This window comes from Pteronotus mesoamericanus, unplaced genomic scaffold (assembly GCF_021234165.1).
Source record: "Pteronotus mesoamericanus isolate MK-2021 breed Mesoamerican mustached bat unplaced genomic scaffold, CSHL_Meso_final contig_163, whole genome shotgun sequence".
In the NCBI taxonomy this organism is placed as follows: domain Eukaryota; kingdom Metazoa; phylum Chordata; class Mammalia; order Chiroptera; family Mormoopidae; genus Pteronotus; species Pteronotus mesoamericanus.
The window spans coordinates 886,041-913,984 of record NW_026555064.1 but is presented as its reverse complement, the minus strand read 5'-3'; the positions used below and the strand labels follow the sequence as shown (position 1 = coordinate 913,984).

Genomic DNA, 27,944 nt, shown 5'->3' with positions numbered 1-27,944 from the left:
GTGTCTCCTGTTAGAAATTTTAAAACTCACAGAGCTGTTGTAAAGATTTAAAAAATCACATAACTTTATTTTCTTTAAGCACTAATATGTCTCAGTTACATTTAGCTACAGTACAAAAAAAAATAATAAAATAGCACCTGGGAATTTTTCGGTTGTAGAGAATCTTGACTCCTTTATCTTCCTTATTGTTTTTCTCCACTTCACTCAACAAAACAGAGCGCTCTCATTTCCGCTCTTTGAGCTTACTGGGCCACCAGGGGCCTGATTTTCATGCGGACAGCCCTGAGGGAATAGTCTGCTCCTCTGAAGGGGAGCCAGACCACTCCGTTCTCGATCTCATACGGACTGTTGTTCCTGGGGTCATAGAAGCCCCCAGGGTAATAGATGCCATTGAGATTGGCCGCCTGGCAGTTGTTGTACCACCAGCCTCCTCCGTAGACTTCTGCACAGTTCTCTTCCCACTGGTCTGCGTCCCTGTCAAAGGTGCTGAACTGCATGCCAGCGTGAGAAGTGTACTCTGTGCCTTCCTCCACAGAACCCTCAATCAGAGCATCGCCCGCAGTGCCCTCATAGGAAGACACCTGCAGAGCGTAGCCTTCTGCCTCAGAGCCTACCCTCAAGTGATACTCTGCATAAACCTGGTTCCCAGACCAGTCCTCTAATTCAACCCGCAGGACAGAGCCTCTCAGGGTTAGTAAGTGGAGGTATTCATTGCCTAGCCAGAATTCTCCTTCCCCCTTGTCATTCAGGCTGCCGAAGCCTCTCTTGTAGTCTTGCCACGTCCGGTTAAAATTCAGTGATCCATCCATTCTTTGCTGGATCAAAAGCCATCCTCCCAAACCGGTCTCTTGATCGCAATAAACTGAAAAAATCTTACTGGATCCTGGTAGCTTGATATTGAAAAGGCCACTTTGGGCACCTGAAGGATGTGTTTGGAGGACATCATCACAGTCTAAAAAAAAAATTAAGCTGGTTGGAAGAAGTTACTCTCATTTAACTTTACAAAGATAGGAATGGCCCAGACTAAACGAAGGCACATACTGGCTTCCTTTTCCTACCTACCTTTCCCGTCCCTTCTTTCCTTCCTTTCCCTCCTTCCTGTCTTTCCTTCCTTCCTTTTAGCTTCCTTCCTTCCTTCCTTTTTCATTTTCCTCCTTCCTTCCTTTCTTCCTTCCTTCTTTTCCTCCTTCCTTCCTTTCTTTCCTTATATGTTCTTTCTTTTCTTCCTTTTTCCTTCCTTCCTCCTATCCCCCCTTCCTTCCTTCCCTTCTTTCTTCCTTCCTTCCCTCTGTGGAGAAAAAATACACTTACATTGGAATAAATCATAAGCATATAAGTGGCATTTACATCTACAAATTACAAAGGGGCTTTCCTGAATGGATTTGGAATTTTACTTGCATGTACTGACTAATAGCAAATAACCAGAAAATATAACTAAGCATCATTTATCACTAATAGAACTTGTTTTTACCCTGATCTCAATTTCAAGTGAGAGCCACTCTAAAAAATACGTTCAATAAATTGGGTGAAAATTCCAACAATGCATATTTTGAACAGTAAAAGAATTTGGTTAAACAAACTCAAAATCGAGTTTCAGAGGGATTCATTCATTTAACATGTATTTATTGAGCGGTGACCCTCTCCACTAGTAGGTATTTGAGAACACAGAAATGAACATGACAGGCGAAGTCCCTGCCCCCGTGGAACTTACAGTCTAGCATGAAGAACAAAACAGTGTGATTTTAATAAAGCATGAGAGAGGGCTAGGAAAGAAGTGCAAAATGCTGTGGGAGCACATTGCAAAAATAATTAACCTATTCTAGAGGGTCAGGGAAGGCTTCCCCAAAGGAGAAGTGCGGATACCTCTGGTCGTGCGAGTTTTACTACGGCTTCTGGTGGAGGTACGAGTTCCTCTGACGTCAAGAGAAGTTTCTTTGACGTGGCGAGAGCTGGTCTCCCCTAAGTCGGTGAAAGTGTCAGATGAGCCCATATGCTGGGTCTTACTCTCAAATTCTTTGACCAGAGGTAAGGAGAGTAATTTTCCAGTTGAGTCAAGGTCAAGGAGAGCAGCCTCCTCAGGGAACCTCAAACGCAAATCATCTAGGCTACCCCTGCCAGAAAGAGTAAACGAGCCTAAATCGGCTGCGTCCCCACAGTCAGAACCATCTTCAGAGTTCACCACCTCTTTGGTCACTTCTCTGCGACCATCAGCACCTGTAACAGTCTTAGTAATGGTTTTGAAACAGGAATAACGATGGCCAGAGGTTGGGCCACCAGAACTGACTTTCTCCTTCCTAATCAGAAGCTCTTTTCCTCCTTCAGAAGTGACCAGTTTATCTGTGTGGTAGTGCTCTTTCCTTGTCCCTGTACTTAGACTTCCTGAATCTTCGTCAAATGTGCCCCAGTCTGGGTTGGTAGGCCTGGTGTTCCCATGCACTGAGCTATCTGGCCTAAAACTTCCCGTCCCAACACTTGTGTGGCTCCAAGTGTCAGTGCCACTCGGTCTGGAACTCCCAGAGTCCCAAGTGCCAGCACCACTATGTCCAGAGCTGCCTGGTTTCCAATGTCCAGTACTACCAGGTTCAGGGTTCCTGGGCTTTTCAGGGGTTGAATCCGTTCCATAAGATGCAGAGTCTCCTCGGGGGTTCCCATCTGTTTCAGATCTCTGTAACACCATTTTCATCTGCTGTATTTCCGTTAGTGTCTTCCACTCTGGAGGGGCTGTCTGAAGCTGGCTCTTGAAATCTCTAGAAACCAAGTCTAACGATGGGCTCATTTTTATCAGTGGTAATTGTTGCCTGTATCTAGAGGGAATTAACTCTTTGGCAATGACCTGTTCAAGTTGCGTCTGCTGATCTTCATAGTCCTGTAGATCTATCCCACGTGTTACAGCCCTACTGCATGACCCTTGGCAAGAGCGGATCTTAATATCAATGTCCACCTAGAGAGAGGAGGGGAGAGATAAAGAAAAAAGGTATATATAAATAAATAAAAGATGTCTATTGAGTTCTTAGTAGTTAATTTATTTCTTGGAAACTGTTTTCATTTCTTTGACTTGGAGATGTACCAACCAAAACTTTATTTTCCATTTATGTAGTATCCTCAGTGGAAGAGATGCTGGGTATTGTAAGGCTAGTCTGAAGAAGCAGTAGGAACTATTTGGATTCATAATACAATCTTAGAGCAGATTAAGAGCAAACTGCTATTCCCTCTGAAAGAAACCACTAATGAAGTGATTTTCAGTGAGCCTAAGGGCTCAGTGGCTTGGCAGCATCAGGAATTTGAATAAGACAAGCAAGGATTGAATATTTGATTTTGAAATTTATCCTCTATGTGCCCTGGGAAGTTTTACTTAGCATCACTGAGCTTTTTACTTCATCTGTATGGTGAGAGAATAATACCTACTTTGTAGGTAGATAAGCGATTTATATTAACACTTTGCTCTACATATAGTAGGCTTTCCAGTGAATGACTATTGCCTATCTTTTACCTGGTAGTCAAAAATAAGAAAATCTAGTGACAGAGCCACACACTTCCTTACCTCCAGTCGTTTCATATCTACCAGCTGAGTCTTGACGTTTTTCTGCAGAAGATGGATTTGCTGTACTTGTTCTGTGACTTTGCGTTTCAGGACCTCAAGTCTGCTTCTCAGATCTTCTGATACTTGGCTGAATGTATTATCATTGTCTGAAATAGAAAATATGGACATTGAAGTAGCTGTTGAGTGATTTGCTTGTAATAGCCAGCAAAAGAAGTGAATTTACTCAGTTTTATTTTCATTATAGTTTGTTCTCTGGATATTTAATTTGCAAGTTGCAAATCTATCAGGTGTTTGATTTTTGGACAATATTAAGTCTTGTTGTCACCCATGGGTGCCAATTATGGTGCTCTGTTAGCAAATAGTAATCCAAATAGTTGCAGAAAACAATTTTGTTTTGAATTTTAAAGGTGTAATTAAGAAACAAAATAATTGGTTTTATTACATTCCAATTATTTCATCATATCCTTACTCTTGGGACTTGAACACGTTGGATTTTTTTTTTGTTTTGTTTTTTCCCTCATAATTTCCTATTTTTTTTCCTTTTTTGGTGTGTGTTTATCAATTCATTTTTAGAGCAGTTTTAAGTTTCTAAGAAAATTGAGATGGTACAGAGATTTCCCACATGCCCACTGCCCCCACACATGCATAGTATCTCTCATTATTGTCACTCATCATAATGGTACTTTTTTTAAACCAAAGATGAACCTACACTGATACATCATAATCATCCAAAGTTCAGAGTTTACGTTAAGGTTCACTCTTGCTGTTATACATTCTATAGATTTGGACTAGCGTATAGGGATGAATGTATTCATTGTTGAGGATTCTATTGACATATTCTCTCACTCACAGATTCTTTCCTTAGCCATATCCAGTCTACTAATGAGCCTACCACAGACATTCTTCACTTCTGTTTTATTTTTTTAATCGTTAGTATTTAATTTTTAGTGCTTTCTTAGGATTTCCTTTTCTCTGCTTACATTGCCCATGTTTTTGCATGGACATGCCATCCACTTTATTCATTAGAATCCTTAGCATATTAGTCATAGATGCTTTAAATTCCCAGTATGATAATTTCAACATCCCTGCCATGCCTGGCTCTGATGCTTGCTCTGCCTCTTCAGTGTGTGCTTTTTGCCTTTTGGTATGCCTTGTGATGTGTTTGTCTTGATAGCCAGACATGGTATACTGGGAAATGTGTTCCTGGATTTTCTTACTGAGGTTTTTTTTCTTACCCTACAGATTTGAAATTGTTCCTAATTTTTTTTCTTCCTTTTTTTCTTCCTTTTTCTTCCTACTTTTCTTTTTTTTTCTTTTTCTTTTTTTTTTTTTAGGTCAACATGATCACTCACTTGGCAATTAATGTTGCTCCGTTGACTTTAAATTTGTTAAGTGTCTCCTGGAGATATAAAGAGTCAAGCAAGACTTCAGGAACTGGGGCCTCATTAAACTTGCTGCCCATGCTCAGAACAAACCCAGCGTTTCTTGGTCCTAATGAGATCTAGCCCTTGTCCTGTGAGAAAGCTACATGGCTATGTATTTTAAAATCTTAAAAAACTTCATTATCAGCTTAGAGGAGTCTCTGGGTTGCACTCCCAACTCTATTATGTGACTGCTTTGTGTCTTTAGGCAAGTCCCTTGGCCTCTCAGTTTCCTCCTCTGTAAGATGGAAACAAATATATCTACTCAAAAGGGTGGGCCCATCTTATTTTCAGTATATTCCCTCGGAAAGAAAACACTTAAATTCTAGCCTTCGGTCCAAAGTTCTGACTTCCACTGTGACCTTAAACAATTCTGAGCTGGCCTTTTTTACATTATAATGATAACAAAATTGCAAAGCCCTCCTTAAGAATTCAGTTATATGTTAATGTACCCTTAGAAACACAGTACTTGTTTTTACATGAAGTACTTTGAAATAAAATCTCAATCGCTAAAAAGAGATACCATATTTAGGATTTCTGATGCTGTGTTTGTTGTATGCTGTAAAGTCAAAGCACTAATATGTAATACTTACTGTTAGCCTTGGCAAAATCCCCTCTTACTAGTTCAATTATATTCTTGGTCAGTGTATTAGACTCCTTGTTGTTCTTCTGATAATCAAATAGTGAGTTTTTGAGCTTATTTATTCTATTTGTAAAATCTTGATTAACTTCATCCATTAACCCTTTCATTCTGCAGCCAGAAGGGCATTTTTGGTTCTGAAAGTGACAAGAAAAAAATTACATTAAGTGTCTATCTCTTGGGTTCCATGAAGCTCCTATCATTCCCAGTCCTTTCAGATCATCCATTGATTTAAAAGTTGTTTAAGAGGACTAGTCAGAGATCAGAGAAAAATCCTGGAATGAGGACTCTCTCAATCATAAATTAGATCCCCAGAAATCTTAAGGTCATAATATTCAGATCCCGAGTATCTATCTGAACAAGCAATCAAAATTCAATTTCTTAATCCCACTAATGACCAGAATATCAGAAGTAATTTAAATAATGTTCTCAGGACTGGGTTCCTTTTCATTTGACATGTAAGGAGCTATTCGATTATTTCCATTAGGAACGTTTTCTGTAACCTATGGAGGTCAGCCTGTGGCCGTTTCTACCACCTCAAGGAGGACCCTTCCTTTTCCCGTGCCCACTGCTCACCCAGTCGTCGTCGGAGCAGAAGGGCCAGTCTGCCTCTCTGCAGGAAGACTGCTGTCGTTCCGTAAGTCTGGGGCCACGCACACCTCCTCCTTCAGCTACAAATTTACCTTGCTCGGTCTCTGAAGTCTTCAAGGATTCATTGACACACACAAAAGAAAGGAACAGTGAGCAGATAAGGAAAAGACACTGCAATGCCTGTCAAACCCCGAGAAGAGGAGAGGTTTTCCCAGAGTTTACGTGCGCCAGCTTTGGGGCTCTACAGGCTTCAGGTTTCTTATTTTTATTTTATTTTGTTTTGTTTTAATTTTTAATAGTTTTTTTAATTGTACTTTTTTCCATTACCTCCGCCCACCTTCCTTTCCTGCATCACCCTGTCCATGGGTTCTTTTCTGTTTTGCTCAATCCCACCATCCCCAACTCCCCTCGAACTGTTTCTTATCTTTCAAATGAAAACCCTAATATCCATTTTATGAAGTTGTAAGAATTAAAGGAGATAAGGTGTAGACATTTCTTAACTGTGTTTGACATTAAATCATTTAATAAATGGCAGGCCTTTTAAAGGCTCCATAGGAAAATTATTTGATTGAACAAAATTAGTTAAATTTTATTTTTAAATTTTCATTAATGTCTGGAGATAGATAATTGGAAATTTTAAAAAGTTCTTTCTCCTATAATTTCCTTTACTGAGTTTCTACTACGACCTTAGGGGTCCATAATTTGAGCAAATATTACCAAGGACACAAATGTGGCTAGTTCAGATTCAGAAATGCTTTTTAGGTTAGGTTGCTTACTCATGTAATAGTTCCTTTGTATTTGAAATGAGGAAAAGTAGAATGAAAGCATAAATAATGGTTCATGACTGACAACTTTTTCGAATGCCTTATAATTAGAAATTCAGACTTAAAAATTTTTCTATTGTGATCTATGAGGTAAAATCAGATACAAAAATATTCTTCTTATAAGACTTTACATGCTAACAAATCAATGCAGGTTTTAAGTTTAAGCTATTTTGACTTTGTACCACCAACTTACAAGGATTTTGCTGTGACTATTTTATTTTAGTGTATTTTTTCCATGACCATTTCTCCCCTCATTCCCTCTTCCACCTCCATCCCCCACAATCTGCTGTCCATGACTATGACTTCTTTAAGCTTGAATAGTTTAGTCTTATAATTAGTTAACATTTGTCATCTCATTTTAAAAATATCTCAATAATAATAATATTAATACTAATTCAAGCAATCAAGAACAATGCATTTAAGGTAACAAATACGATCTTTTTGTCTAAGAAATAAGATGATAAATTCAAACATACTCCAAAATAAAATGACACAAGAATGAAAGCAGGCAAAAATTAAATATTTATGCCAGTAACAGGGAGAAATAACTGAAAGTTTTACATTATCCAAAATATTATCTTAGCAAATTATGTTAGCTTTATTTCCCATAAAAATGTGTACTTATTATTTTACTACAATGGAGAAAATTAAGTTAGAAACCCCTTTTGGTTTTTTCCTACTCTTGTATTCAGCCTTACGAGTGGTGAAGGAAAAGAAAGAAATTGGAATAATTCACAGCCTGGATGTAACTAGTTTTCAAACATGTTTATTATGTTTTTTTTATAAGATCAAAGTGTTTCAAAAGGCTTGTTGAATGAAGTTCTATAGATTTCTGGGGTCAAACTTTGGAAGTTATCACAATATTTAGTAATTGTCTTAAAAGAATATAATTGCCTCCAAAAAGCATAATTAATTACCTAATTAATTAGTCTCATCTGACTTTGCTATGTAATATATTTGCAAAGACAACTAATTTGCTTTGTATTTGTCTTAAAAGAAACACCGAAACAATCTTTCAGGAAAACTATATGAAACCACTCTTCTGCTTGTTCTGAACAAATAGCAAGAAAATAATAATAGATGTGGATGTTCTGTTCTGTTAACTAGCAATAACTACCTCAAGGCTTTATGGCAACAAAAATATCTTCCCTTTAAAAAACAAACAAACAAAAAACCCCACAATGTTGTAAGCTTCAGTTACAGATGTTGAAGTTCCCCCCTTGAGCTGATACACTTTGCTCCCCCCAGGTCTCCCTCTTTGGGCCACACTGCCCTGCCCTCCTGAGGTGCGCAGACCACCTGGGACCTGGCCTCGGTAGCCCAGGGCTCACAGAGCCACCAGTGTGCAGACACACGGAAAGCTGACTCGGACCTGCAAGCCCTCCGTGAAATAAACACCAGAAAGAAAGCAAGAAGAGAAAACAAAGGAAACCATACCCAAACTGTGCCCACCACACTCAGGACCAGGCAAAAGATCCTCACGGAACCCATCTTTTCTGAGGGTGGAGCAGGCTCGCGGGGAGCGCTCCAGCAGCAAGAAGGGAGGATGGCCCCCACTCCTAGTTCCCATCTCATTTAAACCTGCAGCAAATTTGATTAATCATTATCTTCGTCCTGTTTACACAGTCAACATGCTGTCCACATTCCTTGCTCCTTCTCCAAGGTTGCTGTTCCAGAATTTCTTGCTCAATTGCCCCACATTTGTTTGCTTCCAATAAGCTGCTGCAAAGGCAGCAACAGATAGAGGCAGATCCCACATTCCAGGAACATGGTGACTTTGGAAATCCAAAGGGGAACATAGGACGTACCTAGACCTGAGTACTTGAAGGAATATGGAGTTGCTGAGGCAAGCCAGAGGTATGTAACCCGTGGTGAAGCAGAGTTTTGACAAAGGATACTTCACTTTAGGTAGGAATTATGTATGGCTGGATGATCTGACTTTTAAAAAAGCGACTGAAGGCCTTGTACAAGCTTACTTTGAACAGGTAATTTTTTCTCTATCCAAAAGACAGCAGCCCCTGACTCCAAACATCCTAGGTTTAAAATCCTAGCTACAACACTTCCCAGTTCTGCGGTTCCGGACACATTACTTTGCCTCTTTATGTCTCAGATTCCTCATTTTTAAAATGGGAATAATGATAACCTACCACACATGTTTTTATGAAGAATAAATGAATGAATCCTTGTAAAGCCCTCAGAGCGGTGATTGTCACATGCTAAGTACAGTACTCGGCACATGTTAACAATTATTGGAGAACATCAAATGTCAGGAAATACACCGTTTCTTTCTGCGTCTATGCCTTGGGGCACGCTAATGTGCTTCCCCTGCTCTCATCTCCATCTCAAAATTTTCTTGCTGAGAGTCGCCAGATTTATCAAATAATAATCCAGGATGCCAATTTACATACGAATTTCAGGTAAAAAAAACAGCTCCATTTTAGCATAAATCGGTCTCCTGCTTCATCCTTGCTGATCCATGGTTCTCTCCAGTATCAGCACCTCTGACTCTCCTACCTCATCCAGGCCTCTGCTCAGGGGGCACCTCCTCAGACAGGCCCCCTTGGCCACGCCGTCTTCGGAGCAGCCACCCTCAGCTGCTATTCCCTTAGCCTGGTTGTGTGTTACTTTAAAGTTCTTTATCGTGGCTGGACAATAGAGATTTGGGAAGTTCCTTGTTTATTTCATGTCTCTCCCACACTGAGCTGCATGAAACTGCAACATACTGTCTAGTCCAATGCCACGCAAGCAAGTACTAATACATATGACAGTATTTATTTTGCAGGGTTGTAGCCCGGTATGACATGTGAGATATATACATTATAAGCTCCAAGAATGGTAACTTTTATTGTTCCTAGAATGTCCCAATGCCTCCAAGTAGAAAGTGGCCATGTTAGCTCTCCAGTGGCAGGATTCCCTACCCGGGCCCTTGGGTGGGGCCCTCTCTTGGCCTGGTCCCTCTGCCCTGAGCCCCAGACTGGTCCCTCTGTCCTCGGCACGAGCCATGTTACCTGCTATGGAAAAGTCGGTTTTGTTTAGACAGAAAGCCATGCAGAAGAATAAACAACAAATAATGCCAGGAATATCATTTTTTAAAAGCATTTGACAATAAGGATATCTTTACAAGAGTAAAAATGAGAGACAAATGTATTTAAAAAGTAAATAAATTAATTTAAAAAAAAAAACTTACCTACTTTAAAAAAAAAAAGAGTAAAAATGGAAAAATTATTTGAGCAATTTCCATTTTCTTGAATCCTAATGTCTACATTTTTCTCCGAGAAGATTATATCCTATTTTCCTTCATTTTAATCATGAAAAGGATTTTTTACTTATTTATCCTTTTGAAATTAACATAATGTTCCACAAATTATAAATATTTACATGCAGGGATTCTCACATTTGTTATGCCATCACATTTAGCAAGACTGGAAAAGTTTTCATTTGCATGGTGAATAATGTGTGTAAAAGGAATAGAAATTCTGGCACTGTAAATATGTTTGGGTTTTAAACTGTACCTACCTATGAAAACTTACTAAAGAAGACTAAAATATGTAGCCAGTTATCTAAACATTTGCCATTGTATAAACATAACTTAAAAATACAGACAAAACAAAAAATAAACAACAACCCTCAGCTTTCTTGTGAATGAGGTATTTGTCCTTTCCTAGGAAAATGGAGGAATATTTTTTTCTTTACCAATTGATTTTAAATGTATTGAATTCTGAGAGCAGTTTACTTCCTTATCTACTCATTTAAATGTGACAACCATTTCCTGTATGTTTACTATTTGTCAGTCCTGCATGCTATGTTCTTGAGTAAGAAAGAGAAATAACATAGTCTTATGCATTCAAGTCACTTACAACTGCTGAGAAAATCAAGTGCATATGAAGATAAGAAGTTAAACCATAGAAAATTACCATTGTTGTAGATCAAAATGATAAATATCTGCAATTTATATGGTTTAATCTAACACAAAACAATGGAGAAACTTCTGTGCAGTTGATTCAAAATATTGTTAGAACACAGAACAGGGAGTGACATATCACTTCGGCATTGTTTTCCATTACATGTTGTGTAAAATGTTCCTTAAAATATCAGATTTAATGCCAGCCAAAAAATGCAAGATGCTCCTGAAAAAACACTCATTGTGTCTTCTAGCATAAAAATGTATATGAATATGCACATTTATTATTGTCCTAACAACAAGAAAGTAATGGCACTTTGACAGGAAATATTTTGTTAAAATGGTATTGAATACATTACTAAAGTACTAAATTAATTCCTAAATTTTGAAATGCATGAATTATAAAAATCTAGGAGATTCTGGCATTTAAAATCCTCTTTTTGGGGCCTTTGCCTCAGGTTTTTGCAACGGCCACTGGCCTCAAAAGGATTGCCTGGAACACATTGGCAAGGCTGTTGAGCTTTGTCTTATTTTCTGTATCTGTGTCCTGTATTTCATGGGTGTAGTAAAAGTTTGTTATTAACCAAGCTGCTTTCTGGGAAAGGTGAATGAGTTCGTATGATGATCTGTGCAAGAGCAACTAATGGAACTTTTCTTTTTAGACTTCATCTCTACCCTGACTCTAGATGGTTGTCCAGAAAATTATAGACGTCAAGAGAAGATGATAATTTCTTAAAATACACGAAAATCATTCTGAACTGTACTTATGGGAGGGAGGAGGGAAATTTTTTTTTATCTTGTTTGATTCTGTCATACTGCATTTCTCTTTAAATCTTTACTTGGGAAAGAAATTCACTTATTTTTTATAATTGAACTGTGCCCAGATTAGTGGTCATTTAATTAAATTAGTTTTTAGTAATTTTGAGATTAAATTCTAAGATTTTCTAATACTGTAATAATCATTCTTGTTTGCGGTTTTTATCCATACTTTTTATGGTCTTTTCCTTACGCATGTTTAATCAAGCCTCCACTGAGTAATTATGAGTGTGTGCATGTGTGTGTACATATGAAAGACACAGAGAGAGAGAGAGAGGGAGTTGAAAGTGAAGTAAGTCCTGAGTTTTTCAGTGCTTTATTTCTTAGAATAAATATTTTTATTTCTGACTGTATTATCAATTAAATAATTGAGTTTTTAAGATAAACCAATTTTACTTATAATAGGCTTTACTAAATTTAACTTGATTTATCAAATGTTTTGCATTGAACATTTATTAAAGTATAAATGCTATTTTTGAAAAGTAATTCTATTATATGGATGAATAATTGATGTGTTAATTTCTACAATATGGATTCATTCTAGGATCATACACCTTAAATCCCTTAAATTTGGCATGCTCCTCTGCTGGTTTCATTGTGGTTCTTCTATTAAAGTTTAGCAGACAAAATCTATCAGGTGGTATCGGTTTAATAGTGATATGTTGAGATCTGGGGAAATAGCATCTGTGATGCACTTAGACTTCACAGCAAGGAATTTTATGAAAAGTAGGGGATAATTTAATTACCAAGAACCATTTAATTCTCTGTGGTTCTTATTGGAACCTATTTTTAATGAATTGTCCTGTAGTAAAACCAAGGTAACTTACAAAAGGTATTTGAGTAAAATTCTGCTTAAATACAATTCAATAAAAAATTATGTAGAATAACAAAAGAGAAACTCAAGTTGAGGGACATTTTGCAAAATGCTTGGCCAGTATACCAGAATATACTCTTCTAAAGAGTCAAGAGCATTCAAAACAAGGAAAACTAAGAAACTGTTACCAAAGCTATGGAGATGTGACAACTAAATGTAATGTATCCTGGATGAGATCATGGAACAGAGAGAGGACATTAGTATAAAGACCGGTGAAATCTGACTGAAGTGTGGAAGTTAGAAAATAGTAACTATTAAAGTTGGTTTCTTAGTTTTGACAAATGAACCATGGTAATGTAAGGTGCTAACACTGGAGGAAATTGGGTGATGGGTATAGGAAGCCAGAGTATCTTTAAAACTTTTCCATAAATAAAAAATTATTTCAAAATGAAAAGGTTATTGAAAATAAACACAAAAATATTAACGTTTCAAAGTTATATTTCCAAACTTAACCAACATTGGATTCAAATCCCATACAGAAATACCAATATTAACAGCAAAAATCAATTCAATTCTGTTTTTGTGTCTGGAGCAATTTCATGTGTTATGTCAATCAAGCCTTGCCACAGCTTTGTGAAGTAAGGAGAGCATATTAGGAAGGAAAACATTTCCAATCCAATGTCTCTTAACTGTTTTTTTTTTTTTTTTTTTTGAAGTCACACTTTGACTACTTGTCTCTGAGGATTTGAAAGAGGCCACTTTGATCACAGAGTGATCTGCCTGGAATCTGCCCACTCTGTTGATTTAAGGAGAGTCAATGTTCAAATTTATCTAGAGAGGACAGCAATCTAGCTGAGGTCACTTGTGTTCTTGAAATCACCAGCAGTCAGAGACCTAGATGAGGGCCTGGGAAATGGGAGTAGGGAACAAGGACACGGAATTTTTGTTTGGGAAACATGTGTTTGGCCCAATGGTAGACTTGATTAAATGCCATGATCCTGAATTTACCGTAACTTCAAATAATTTCCCAATGAGGCTGAGATGAGCAAGAGCTTGAAGTTGTGACAGCTGCCAGCCTTCCCAAAAAGCTTTCAAACCTGATCCAGAGGAATGTTCTACAGGCCAATGGTCAAACCTATCTTTAATGTTCATGATGGACCATGGCTACTGGACCATTCGGGCCAAAGCTTATGTTTACAAAGCCAGTAATTATCTCTCTATCTTTGGTTTGTTTTCCTTCTTAAAGGAAATACTATTAATAGTCTTCTGTTAGGTAGACCATTATTGGAGACTGATTATATAACACACACTTTAATGGGATCAATTAATTCTCTGATAATTTCTTTGTCCCAAAATAATTCCTGAAATCTCTCTCTCTCAAGAACTAATATCTTCAAGTTTATGTTCTCTGACCATAATGCAATACATTTAGATATTAATTAAAAATAGAGTTTTAATAGCCACAAGCTTTGGAACCACATGATATTTGCTTTAAGATTTGGATTCCAAAGGAAATCGAGAAAAATTATAAAAGAGATTATGGATATTACTGAGTACAATGAAGACCTTAGCAGTGTTTCTCAAAGTATTCATAGTAGAAGACTACTTTTATTTAATTTCTAACCTATTACAGGCCTATTGGATTATAAAATTTAATTACTAGAAAAATAAAATTTAAAAAAGAAAGTATATACAAAAATACAAGCCCAAGTTTTTATTATTAGATTCCAAGGTCATAAAATTATATTTTATGTCATTTAAATATAATAAGAACAAACACAATTTAGGAAAATATTTCTACATGATTATGTTCCATTATTTCACTTATCTTAATGCAGACTGCTAACAAAGAACTTGAGGACCAGCATTCTAAGTAACATTGATTTATTGCATAATGCCATTTATGTAATTCAAAAATACATAACTCAAAAGAAAAATCCATGATTTATAAGAATGCATACAAATAAAGAAACACACATCAAATCTTTTGGAATGATTGTTTATTATGGGGACAAAGGGAAGAAAAAAAGTTTGAATAAAAAAGAATCAATCAATCAAGAGAGTGACCAAGCACAGATGAATGAGGGTGGTGTACTAGAAGTGTGGCAATTCAGCTTCTACTCCTGAGGGATAGACACAAACAGAAGCACATGCACACACAGCAAAAAATGATATGAAATGACATTTCCCACACTCTCGGTCTCTTTGTCACTAACTCAATATTTTCCATCTACTTAAACTTGTCTTATTACCATCAACTTGTTTCTCCCCTCTGTTTTTGAGCTACATCAAACAGACAAGAAATCCTCAGGTAGATATTTTTCCCCTGGATTGAACATGTACTTTGCTTTTTACCCTTATCATCTAAATAAACCCAAGGCACCTACTATAAATATCTCAGCTAGTGTACACTGATTAGAGTCAGAGTCGAAGAATTTTAGATCTTGCAAAGATCTCAGATATGTTGTCTGTGCTTATATTTCTTCATTTTCCACTCATTTTCAACGCACCTACACATCTGAAAGATCGTCTTTAAAGTATAACTGATAAACAGAAGGAGAATTGAAAAAAAAAGCTGTAATGCTTCAGAGATATATCTAAAAATCTTGATATTTGTCCAATAAATGATTACTCCTCTCTGGTGATTAAGGAACACTGCCTTGTAGTTGCATGACCTGAAGTCATGGTAACAGTATATCTGTACCAATACTCGCCTTTTTGGAAGATTTCCTCTGTAGGTTTTTCAAAGCGTGTAACTGCACACACTGCTCTGTACTCAACCACCCTATTTTGCAGTGACCTGAGATTTTTTTTTGTCTGGGAAAGTAAAGGGAAGGGTTGGGTAATAGTTATCTGTGATTTGAGTTGTGAAGATTAATCAGTCCACGAAGTCCCAAAGCCTTTGCTTCACTTAAAAGTCGATTTCTAAAAGTTAATTGATCAAGAAAATCATTTCAATTTCCATTTTATTTGTGGAGACATGATCCATTTGAGTCTGAAAATATTTCTCACACTTTAATGCTTAAACTGTAGCTCTTCAGTAAGTAAAATTTGGAGTCCATATGTTTTTCTCTACCTCATATGGTTTTTTAATTAACTACAAAATTAATATGTACTGATTATAATAAGTCAAGCAATTCAGGGGTGTATAAAGGGAATGTTAGAAGCTCTGCCTTTCCAGTCAATGCTGGATTTCCCAACGTGCAGACCCAATACATACTTGGGATACCCACAGAAACAGGGGACTCAAAAATGTTTTAATTGATATTTAGAAGGGTCATTGGACAAGTGACCATGGGAAAAAACAGAAAATTTTGAGCTTCTTTATATTTAGTGTTCAGTATTTTTATTAAATTTTACATTATATATCGGTTGGGGGAGAACAAATATGTACAAATAATGCATATATGTCAAGATTATACTTTGTTTGAACTGTATATGCATATAACTTTTTATATTATCATTGTAGAATTGTTTTTCATCCTAAAATTTCACTTACTTTGTAAATGTTTCCATCTTCATATTCAGATATAATGCTAATTATGTAGTCATTGCTTTGTATTCCATTGTACTAATAAACTACCTTGATTGTGCATTATTCCACTGCTAAATAATTTCTAAATTTCCCACTGTCATTAAATAGATGGCTATATTCATATCTCTGAAATCTTGTGAATCTAGCATAATGTTTAGTATTCTTTTTTAAAAATAATTTCCTGGGGCTGAATCACTGATATCATATTACTGCATCAAAACATCGATGTTTATATACCTCTTCCTATCTGTGACAAAATTGCTCACTTAAAGGACTTTACAGGGTAGACTGAATGCCTTCTGAGTTTAGAAGTGGTTCGGAGCATGTCAAGGTCGGCGCAGGCACGGCTGGAGGCACGATGGGAAGAAGGTGAGCACCATTATCCTGGCAAGAGATGTATGTCCCATCTGGAATGTGGCAGTGAGTATGTAAAAGGAAACGACTACAATAAATATTTAGAGGTGGACTTGATGACATGGGGAGGGAAGATAAGGAAGACCAGAGGATGAGTTCTTGGTTGTTTGGAACTTGAGAACTGGACGGAATAGAGCAGGTCTGGGAGAGAGGGGGGTGCTGCTGTGCACTCTGTCCCCAGCATTCAGCCCAGTGGCTAGTACAACGAACGTATTCAGTAAATGTTAGTTGTGTCAGTCCTTCATAGATACATGAATTAATGAGTGCTGCAACAAGCATTCCTATTTTCCGAAGTCTTGCAAGTATTTAGTTGTATATTTACTGTAATCTCAATAGGATATTTTAAAATCAGGACTCATGAGAACAAGGAAAGGAGACAATTAGAAAAGAAATTATGGAAAAGAAGAGAATCCAAAGCCAAAGGTCAGATTTCAAAACTCCCCTCCCCTCCCCTCATAGAATTAGTCAATTGTTTTACAAGGTCAATCTCACGCCAGCTTATACAGACTTAAGCGTTCCTTACAGAAAGTTGGTGCCCTCTGATTTCTGCCTGCTAAGAACTCAGTATCCCCAGATTCAGAATGAAGTAATGGCTCCACCCTGCTGACCTCATTGTTTACCAGTGAGGGACTGAGCAGAGTGTCCCCCAAAGCTCTCTGCTCTGAGTTCTGGTCCTTGCAGAGGGCCCACATCTGGCTCCAGGGGTCTGGAGCCAAAGGGTTCTGCTGGGAGAATTCCCAAACAGCTCTCCTGTCTCCAGTTGCACTTCAGGTGCTTGGAGTCTTAGCTATGTGATTATGACTTGTGTTTATGTTTTTATATCAAATTTTGTCACTTTGGGTTACTATATATTTCTGTGTTTCCTTTATATTCCCTGGAAGGAAAAAGTCATGATTTTTTTTTTTTCCATTAACTCCCCAACAGGTAGTATAATGTTTAGTATAAAGTGATGACTCAGCAACTACTGATGATTGTCCAACTGTAACTACTAGATTGAAGAATAGTGGTGATTTATAACGGTCAATAAAAAGTACCATGTATCTAATCTTAGGAAACAAAATGTTTATTGAAATGGCATGTAGAAAAATCATCACCAGCATAAAACTGTCAGTGGAGTTTTCAACATGGGTTTTTTTTCTCTCTTAAAACGAAGTGAGGCTTTACAAGTCCATTGTCCCATATGAAAAATATTATATTTATCTGTTCAGATAAAGTCCTTTTAAAAAAGTAAATCACTTTTGAAATGGTCTTTTACACGTCGCCAGCCTATGACCAAAACAAAAATATATTAAAAAGATATAATTCTCTCCATTTAAAAATAATTAAATATAAAGTATTTAGGATAAGACACATGTAAAAATACTTAGGCATTTGAAATGCTAGAATTTACTCCTATTTAGTTAATATATACTAAAAATATTTAAGACATAATTTTTAAACATAACCAAGACAAAGCAGCATGTGATCATTAAAATGTAAAAAAAAAAAAAGGCAATTATTTCATATACACCTAGGAAATATGCCAAAATGTTATCACATCAAATAAACAAATTTTAAATAACTCTGAGTTCAGTAGTTTGGGAATACAGTCCAAACTAATTTATAATTTCCATTTAAGGTTTAATATTCTTAATACAAGACAAAATTGATCAATATGGTGAGAGAAAATGAAAAGAAACTGTCAGAAAAGTTTCTGAAATGTTGTGGGTTGAGACATGAACAGTAATTCTCAGGGTAAAATGATTCAGTCATATTCTATTTCAACTTCGTGTTCCGGCCTGACCTGTTTGGCTCCCCCAAGGTGGTGCTGCTGCCCTTCTCCAATGGTGAGTCTGTTGAATGGAATTATCTTCATGGTGGTTTTCTTCATGGAATACCAACGAGACTTCCAAGTGGCCCAAATAATGCCATTATCATAACCATTAGGAGTAGATGCTTTTGAGTAAGTGCCACCTAAAACAAGTTGTAGATGGACATATCATTGTTCCTGGATTTCCTTACCTCAGAGAGTCTGTACAGAACTGTCTATTATGATGTCCATTGTCACATCAAATTTATAGTGTTATCAGCTAACTGAAAATATCCCTAAAATCTCCATTTACAATGAAAATAAATGAATTATTAAACAACCCGTTACATCTGTGTTGTACTTTCTGGTCACATTAATACTTTAAATATATTCACTACTGAAAGGAGTAGAACCCCCATTTCCCCAGCTGGTCTCTCTCCCAGAGCACGACCATCCTGGACTCAACTATTAATGGACCATCCTTTTGCAAGTAGGTTAGAAGGGCAGGGGTCACAGCTCCTGATCAGGTCTCAAGTCATCTGAAAACACAATGTACTAGAAAGTATGAGAGACTTCAGAAAGCGGTTCTGGAATGTTGTTTCACATCTCCGTTATAAAGTGGAGATGAGGTTGACTTGCCTTCTCCTTGTCCATGGGCAGCAGATCTCATGTAATTTTGTAAGGGAATGTCTGGGTCCAGTACTGGCCGTCAACATGGCCACTCTGGCTCATAAGGATCAGACTCTTTCCCTGAGAATGTCTTCTAATTACATGGTTTGTAGGTGCAAAGATGGATTAGGTTTCTTTAAAAACTCATGAAACCCAAAAAGTACATTTAAATGCTTTTTAAAGGATTTTAAGCTCTCTGATGGCTAAGACAATGCCCTGAGGTGGTGACTGCTCATCTTAATGGGTCTTTTAGCATCAATCAGTAGGGCTTCCCCACATGCAGCTGGTGGGTAATAACAATAGTTTGTCAGGAAGTAAAATCAGTGTTCATAGCTACTCCAGCCTTAGAGCAAACTATTGCTTGCCTTCCCCCCATCCTAAAAAAGGGTCTAGACCCTTAGGCTGGCCTCTTCTCCTCTCAAGCTTCCAGGGACCCCTGTCCTTACCAACAATTTCCTGCTCTTTGCTTCATTCCTCCAGACACGAGTTTGCTGCTCACTGGTTATATCTGATACTCCGCTTGTGTGAAGCTGGCCCAGCCTAATGTGTTACCAAGCATAAATATGGTACTGTTAGTCCATCCAGACCATATATATGGTAAAGCTGGAGGACATACCTAATCCAGAGTGTCAACTCTGATGGTGGTAATCTCAGGTGCAATGACAAACCATGGTTATTTTGCAGCAGGTGGAGTTCTTGCAGAGGGACGAATTTGAGGTATAAGCATAGTTATTATCCAATTCTGGTTTAAAATCAAGAACTATATAATAAGCCCACTGATATCTTTACTAATTATTTCTTATTTCCTTTTATTTATTTATACCTCTTATAAAAATATAGATGACACATTAACCCCTGTATCTAAGGAAGAAAGTCATACCTTGGTAATAGTTCCCATTGAGGTGACCGGCGTGACACTTGTTCATCCACCAACCAGATCCATCCTGTTCAGCACAGTTACCATCAAACTTATCATTGTCATTGTCCCAGGTACTGAACTGCATGCCATTGTGGGATGTGAAAAACTTGTCACTAGAATCATCACCGAAATCAAAGCCATCAAATGCATCTCCAGCATCTCCACCGATGAAGTAGGCATATGTCAGGCGGTATTTGTCACTTTCAGGTCCCACCCTGAACATGGCATAGTCTGCGGTACTATAAAGAAATAGGCACATCAGATCTTGAGCTTCATTAGAGATCTCAGAAAGTTCCTCTTTTACAGGACAATTATTTGGAATTTTTAACTTTGCTTCTTAAGTCTGAAATGTGCTCATTGAATGAAGTCTTTTGCAAATTTGGCAAGAGGCGATGGCTGGACAAACCAGCTCAGAGCTCATCAGCACCACCCAGCATGGGTCTAGAAGCCTTCCCGGCATTTCAATGAAAACTAAACACTTTAGCCATTTTAATGGCTTTTTTGTCTATAGGATCCTAATATCAAATCCAGATGTGTGGATGAATCTGACTGATTCCGTATTTTTCACTTTCATTGAAGTGGTTAGCATTGTTCACATAGTTATCATAAACCACAGTAATTAGCTGACAGTGAGTGACCATTAATTAATGCACCAAACTTAAAGGAGCTACAGCCCCTTTAGCTACTCATACAGTCTGAAGGGTGAAGTCCTAAAGAAAGTTTTCTTTCCCGAGGCAATGGGGTAGTGGCAATAAGGAGGGCTTCTTAGAGTGTCACATAAAAGAAGTGGGCCCTGTGTGGCCTACAAAACATGAATTGAAGGATCAGAGAGAGATTCTCCCCTGGGGAAAAAATATGAACGAGGTCCACAGTTCTATGGAATGCAGGGAAGAATGGGCTGTGGTATATGAACAGAGATTTTCAGACAATATTTAGCTTTTTCCCTGATCTCCAGTACTTGTGAAATGGAAGATGTTTTCACAGGAACAGATGTATTGACTATGGTACTGTCTGGGTAAAAATTTTAAAAAATGAAAATATGTGTTTGGACACAAATTTCATTATTTCATAAAAAGAGAGTTGGATATATTTTTTCTGAATTTTCATTAGGAATCCAATGATCAAAACCCCCAGATGGCTCTGAGCACAGCAGGGGCTCTATCTCACTAAAAGAGCTCACTGATTTAATTTTAAGGTAGCCAGGAAATCTCAAAAGGCCGGATTTGCTTTTCAATCTGGAGAGTCTTAAGAAGATGATCTGTAGAGTCAAACTACCTATGTTCAAGTCCAACCTTTACGCTATAACAGCAATGTGACCTTGGAAAGTTAATCTGTAAAATGGGAGTAATAATATTACCTGTCTCATGAAAGAGTTATTAGGACTAGATTAACTTATAATTTCATGCCTGATTTCTGATAAATAGTAAATGCTCAGTAAATATCAGTGATTATTCTGTATGGTTCCAGGGTAAGTTGATGATACCAAAAAATTCAGATCCATGCTGGATAGGACCTGTCGTTTTGGGTTGCTCAAGAACCAAAACGACTTCTGGGTGAAATGATTGCATGTGCTCTTTGCATCTGCCAGGCTGTCCCTATTGATGGTTGAAAAGTGAACATTCAGACAACAAGAAGCCCTTTCTAAAACAGTACCTGGTTTTGCCATTCCAATCCTCCAACTGCACTCTTAATACATATGGGATGGCAGACTGTGTGCTTATCAAATGAATCTTCTCATTTCCCAGCCAAAACTCTGTGGTGCCAGTAGGAGACAGGTGTCCAAACCCTTCTTTGTACTGAATCCAGTTTCTCTTGAAATCCACACTGCCATCAAGCCTCTGAGTACACAATTGCAAAGGCAAAAGGAGAGAATGAACGATCAGAGCACATAGAGAAAACGTTACAAACATTTGTTGAAAAATATGGATGGTATGATCCCATCACCTATTAACTAAATGACCTTGGTCAAGCTGCCTCAGTCTTCTCATCTGTCAAATAAGAATGGTGACGTGTACTTCTTAGGGTTGTTACAGGATTACATGAGAGGATGTAAAAGAAACATTTAAAGAGTGCCTGGCACATGGTAAATTCTGAGCTAGTGGTAGCTTTTAAAAGGCACCTGGAGGACTTCAGAACTTCAGCCTGATTTTGCTGATTTTTGTACTGATGGTGGAAAGGTCAACTCATTGCTCAATCCATCTGCCAACCAGAGGTTCCACCAAACATGCCCTCTGAGCGCCTCCTGCAAGATTGGCTGTAACAGTGGTCAGCAGTACACAGGAAAGGATTGCAGCAGCTGCCAGGGACAGGCAGAGAGGAAGCAGGGGGTCCTTTCTTGGAACAGCCCAACTTTATCCCCTGGAGGATATTATCTTTTGGGAATTGGCAGGCATAGGTCTTGATCTAAGTGATGAAACAAGTCCCTTCTAGTTTTGTTTTGTTTTTTTTTGTCACTATGATTCCGTGCTATCATGTATCTACAACAGCAGTGACAGTAGAGCATGGAGTCAAAGCACAGACTCTGAAACCAGACTGCCTTGGTTCAAATCCTGACTCGGTAACTTACTACTTAGTTATAGGATCTTAGGCAAATTACATTACCTCTTGTGCCTAAGTTTTCTCCTCTGTAAATAGAGATAATAATTGTACCTACCTCACAGGGAAGTTACAAGGATCAAATTACTGTTCACAAGACGTTTAGAAAAGTATCCAGGGTAAGGCAGATGCTTATAGAAGTGTTTATTAAATACACAGAGTGAGGGAAAAATACCTTCTGAAGCACAGTCCATCCATTTCCAGAGCTATCAATTTCACAGTAGACTAAAAACTGCTGCTTAGCTGACGTAGGTTTGATAAAGTAAAGCCCGCTCTCTTTGGCTCCCTTATAGGCAATATCTTGACAATCTGAAGAAGAAAAATAAGTGTTTACTGTGGTTTGAAATCCAGGGGAGACTGTTCTAGCCTTGGACGTGAGCTTTTAACAAGTTATCAACCATTCATTCTCCAAGTAGCATTTTCTTACTTCTCACATCATCATTCCTTTCAAACTATTTTAGCTACTCAAGAAAAGTCAAAGCAATCGGACATTTTAGATTTAATGACGAGGCACTTTCAAAGTTACTCCTATACATTCCAGATTATGAAATCTTTTCTTGCTGTATTAGCTGTGATGACGGCGATCCCCGAGTCAACCTGTCACTTACCTTTCCCTGTTACATCATGTATTTGCACAGTGTCTTTGCAAGGTTCCTGACACTGTGCTTCAAGCTGGGCTACTTTCTGTTTCAGGGTAATGATCTTCTGGTTATTTGAATTATATATGTCCTGCAAAAATCTGCAAGCAGAAGAATGAGATAACAGAGCATTCCCTTCAGAAGTGTAACTTTGTATTTCTATTTAAAAACACTACCATATCTTTTTGAGAATGACTTTCTGATAAACTACTCCATTTCTTGGGAAAACTGTAAAATGATGTTGCTTAGTTGAGGTGAATTAAAATTTTAAGCATTCTTGAAAAGAAAACAGCAAGGTCCTTGTCCAGAAACAATGCCATTGTCATTAAACCATGGTCATCCTGTACCACCTGTACCAAGGGCAGCAGATAACGACCTAATTGAGTGAGGAGGCTGGTTACTAGGAAGGCTGCCTGATGATCATTCTTCAGGCTGGATACTCTTAGGGATAAGAAGGCTCTGCTCTCTCATTCACATGTGCTGAATTAGGCTTTTTATTTGTGGATCTACTGAGGACCTATTTAAGATCTGTAATCTCTAAGTTATGTGGAGAAGTATCTGGGACATTATCTTATGGATAATAACACAATAGACACTTTCCCGGCCTTCTTAATATTTCTGTTTACATAGCTTTAGAAAAAGGCTGGGGGAAATAAAAAACCCTGCACTCATAGTTTTTACAGGGTTGCTGTGTGTGTTCAGAAATGAAAGAAAACTGTCTTCAGTACACAGACTATTGCTTCTTTCTGTGAAGAAGGAGAGAAAAAGTATTTGACCACTCTTTTCTTCTACTACACCTTAGAAAATGTCTGCATACTAGTCTTTTCAACTTCAACAAGGGGCAATAATAATGCAACTTATAATGTTACTACCCATGGCTCTCTCACACCAGAAAGAGGAGAAATCCATCCTGGGCCACTTCTAGCCATCGTTTGTTGCTATTTCTTAAGCTGCTTTGAAAACAATATAGAAATAAAAATTGAGGAAGAAATTAAATCTATATCTGAGACCCTATGTTCAGGAAGTTAATGAGTCCCTGGGGAATTGTTAAGAGAGACATTTTACTTTGAAGTGAAGGGCGGAGAGTAACCACAGGCTCATTGTACTATGATGGACACACAGCTTCAGCATGTTTGTTACACTCAGTCTCTTAACTTTTGTAGCCAATATCCTTCCCTTGCCTCTGCTTATTCCTCACCATCAATTGTTGACAATCTTATAAAGAGAATTTTAGTTTCTGCATCCAAATTCCCATTTGAACTTATTTTGTAAGACAAATGAAGGTGGAGGAAAGACACATTTTGGTAAATATGCTCATTAGACCATTTGAAGACATCTAGAACCCGTTTTCCCATATGACTGTTAAAAAGCAATTATAACCCCGTATGATTCACCTTGCACTAAAATGCTATCTCCACTGTGTTCCAGATGGTCAGGCATAATGCCAATTAGATATTAGAAGTAGAAAAAAATTACTTCCACTGAAGTTTGCAATATTAAATAAAACCTGAATCACCCTTGGAGAGCAAGTTAAAACAAAAATGCTTACCGAATACTTGATGTATGTGACATAATTGATTCTTCGAATTGCAAAATTTCTTCCATTACTTTCTTGGAATTCTTAGTAGCACTTTCTACACTATCTGTAATATGAGACCAGAGACAAAAATGCTTAGGCAAATAGAACCACTAAAACAACAGCAAAAGAACTTTATAAATTATTTTATTAGTCAGTATTATTAAGTTCCTCACTTGGTCTTGCTGGGCCGTCAGGATTATAGTTGACTTGGATTGTTTTGATCAGTTCTTTGGCTTCTGATGTGCTGTTTTCAACTTGACCTAAGATGTCTTCCAAATACTGTAGATCCTTGTCTACTTTTGTCTGGTACTGAGACAGGAAATCTGCAATTCCACATGTAGTCGGGCAATAACTACCCTGAAAATTCAACAGCAGAGTGATTTAAAATCTTGATACAAGCAACACTTAAAATCTATTAGTAAAAATAGGTAAAAGCTAGACTACGTTAAAAGAGTTTAAAATGCCAAATAACATTTGTGAGAGAATTCCTTTTACCCCTCTGCCCCTCTGCAGTCCAAACACAGCAAGAAACATAAAAACTACTTACAAATCTTTCATCTAAGATGCAGCAGTTGTCTCTGGTGGCAACATACTAGAGGAGAAAAATACAGAAATGTCACTAGTTCATCATACCTTCCCTTATTTTTCAGCTTTCCATTTAAAACACATACACCTCAGGAAGCGCACACTTACAGCCAGGCAGGTTGAAGAGAGCAATAAAAGCGTGTGGAGGTGGAGAATTACACTCCGGGGGTGCAAGGACCAACTCATGATGTCGGGGTGCCCTGTGCTCCAACCCAGTAAGTATGAGCACTGTGGCCTCTTGGGCTCCACTTGTCCCTTTATGTAAGCTCTGAGGATGGCCAGGACTGCCAGTGGCTGGAGCTGGTCACGGGACCTTCTTACCAGGAGGTGGAGGATGTCTCTTTTTCCTCATCCTGGCCCCCAACCTATGCTCAGCCAGGTTCCCAGACTTTGCACACAGGTTTAAGCTCCTCCTTTTTTGGCCCAGTTCACCCTTTCCCCACTGCAGCCAATTCATCTGCAAAGGCTACGGAAACAGGAGCAATGGCTAAGAGGAGGGAGGGGGCGCCTGGGAAGTCGCGTGATGCAACCTCTTCCAGTATTCGGATGAGAAAGCAAACACAGAGGGCTGACCTCCACCAGAACAAGTCCAGCCAGCTGACCTCGACCAGAACAAACCCCATCCAACCTTAAGATGGAGCCTGGTGCCATAACCCAAATTACTGCAAGTCCTTTCTTAGCCTGTGGGTTAGGTCACATAATTATTTTTTTAACCTGTGGCTATGGCAGGAGGAGACTTTGCTTTCTCCCAGGTCCCAATTTGTTAGTGTTCCCAAAACAAATGACACTGGAAACATATTCTTGCCCCTCTGTGTTGATTATCTTTTTCCTTTTTTTTTAAAAAAAATTGAGATATAATTGACACACAGCATTATATTAGTTTTAGGAGTACAACGTCATAAGTCAGTATTTGTTTATATTGTGTAATGATCACCACAATAAGTCCAGTCTACATCCATCACCACATGTAGTTACATAATATTTTTTCTTGTGATGAGAGCTTTTATGATTTACTCTCTTCACAACTTTCAAATATACAATATAGTATTATTAAGTGTAATTACCATGTTGTGCATTACATACCCAGGACTTGCTCATTCAGTAATTGGAAGTTTGTACCTTTCAACCCTTTTCGCCCCTCTGTTGACATTTTCCATAGGCTCTCAGCGCTCAGTGAGCTCTTGCGCTCAACTCTCCCTTTGTCTTAAAGCACTGGAGGGCACAGCACCACATCTGCCGCAGAGGGGAGCCACATCAGGAGCCCCCTCTGTTTTTTTGAGGTTCCATCTAGTCACCTCGAGGGAAAGTCTGGATACAGGAGGTCGGGGTGAGAAAAGGGCACCTCCCATCTGTGTGACTAGCTGGGGCCTGGTGGGAGCCAAAAGGATAGGTGAGCTGCTAGGGAAAGACCAGCCTTTTGGCTGTGCCCTTATAGCTTCCTGGTATATTGGGCAAACACTTTGTCACCATCTCTTATTGATAACCTATAATCATGTGTCAGCTCTATTATTATCCCTAATTTTGGTTATCTCTCATTTCATCCTCTGAAACCAAGCTTACTGCAGATTTTGGTTAAATATATTAGTAAGAGAAATATATTTAGATTGAAAGAAATGTTAACGCTTTAATCCTAAATCTTTACAAAAGGAATATTTATGCTTTAACTTGAAGCAAAGATAAATATTCTTACTCAGTAAATAATTAATAATTATTATAACAAGATGACCATACCAAAAACAGATATTGTGACCTTTTCTCTCCTGTTAATAGTTTCTCCCTTTGACACACCAGCTATCGTCAATCACACTAGCAGACCACCAGCCAGTTAAAGTGGACAATCTACTTCATTCTCTTTATCGGCTTATCTAATCAGTTGTCAAAGCTTGTTAAAACTGTTTTCACAGTGTCACTTCTATTTCATTCCTTCTTTCTATTTCCACTGCCAACACGCTGGGGGAGGCTCCCTTATTTCTTGTCCAGACTGACTGTCTGCACTGCCTGCTGACCTATCTCCCTCCGCTCCAGTAACTTCCTGCTCCAAACCGTTCCGACAGGTTAATCTTCCTATAATGTAGCTTAGATTATGACAGTCACCTGACCAAGAGCCTTCAGTGACTGCCTACCTCCCACCATAATGAATATAAACAGAGCAATCGTCCCTTCCCGCCTTTGCTCCGCTTTCTCCCTTGACTCTGTTTCCTACATCCTCTAGTCTAACCAAACGGAATCCTGTAACGTTCCCTTAATGCGCACTGTGTTTTCCTTTTCCTACGTATCACCCTCTACCTGTATGGCCTTCATACACACTCCTGCATCTCTGCCTGTCAAATTTCTTTACAACCTGCAGGTCCTGTTTCATGATTCCTTCTTCCTCCAAAACAAAAACCAAAACTCTGCAAGCCAGCTCTACCTCTTTCATAGCATTTATAGAAACCTTGTATTGTATTGTATGTATGTATGGATGCATGTATATGTGTGTGTGTATATATGCCTCATTAGATGATAAACTTAATGTATGGCTACTGCACCTAGAATATAGCAATATTTAACACTCAATAATGAATTGATGATGTTGAATTGAATTGGGCTGGAAATGAGCCTTTAAATTTTACTCTTCTGATAGCCCTCAAAACTTCCAAATGCAAAAATAAATGACTTTGTTAAGGATAATTA

The 27,944-nt window shown here is 38.0% G+C and overlaps 2 protein-coding genes across 3 annotated transcripts; both read right to left on the bottom strand.

Moving 5' to 3' along the window:
* Positions 1–37: 37 nt before the first annotated feature.
* FGA (fibrinogen alpha chain) lies at positions 38–8,603 on the bottom strand. The gene is made up of 6 exons (XM_054562299.1): positions 8,455–8,603; positions 6,179–6,304; positions 5,556–5,739; positions 3,542–3,687; positions 1,864–2,941; positions 38–952 (listed from the first exon to the last, which is right to left on the bottom strand). Exons 1-6 carry the CDS (start codon positions 8,590–8,592, stop codon positions 243–245), a joined length of 2,382 nt encoding a protein of 793 aa, XP_054418274.1. The 5' UTR covers positions 8,593–8,603; the 3' UTR covers positions 38–242.
* Positions 8,604–17,539: 8,936 nt separating this feature from the next.
* On the bottom strand, positions 17,540–25,539 carry FGG (fibrinogen gamma chain). Of its 2 annotated transcripts, XM_054562295.1 has the most exons (10): positions 25,380–25,539; positions 25,234–25,278; positions 24,860–25,043; positions 24,657–24,750; positions 23,078–23,208; positions 22,645–22,778; positions 21,528–21,712; positions 19,836–20,113; positions 18,281–18,450; positions 17,540–17,763 (listed from the first exon to the last, which is right to left on the bottom strand). In XM_054562295.1, exons 1-10 carry the CDS (start codon positions 25,455–25,457, stop codon positions 17,749–17,751), a joined length of 1,314 nt encoding a protein of 437 aa, XP_054418270.1. In that variant the 5' UTR covers positions 25,458–25,539; the 3' UTR covers positions 17,540–17,748. The 2 variants fall into 2 exon arrangements, with proteins under 2 accessions (XP_054418270.1, XP_054418262.1); XM_054562287.1 differs by lacking the exon at positions 17,540–17,763 and having other exon boundaries at positions 17,791–18,450.
* Between the last annotated feature and the right edge of the window lie 2,405 nt (positions 25,540–27,944).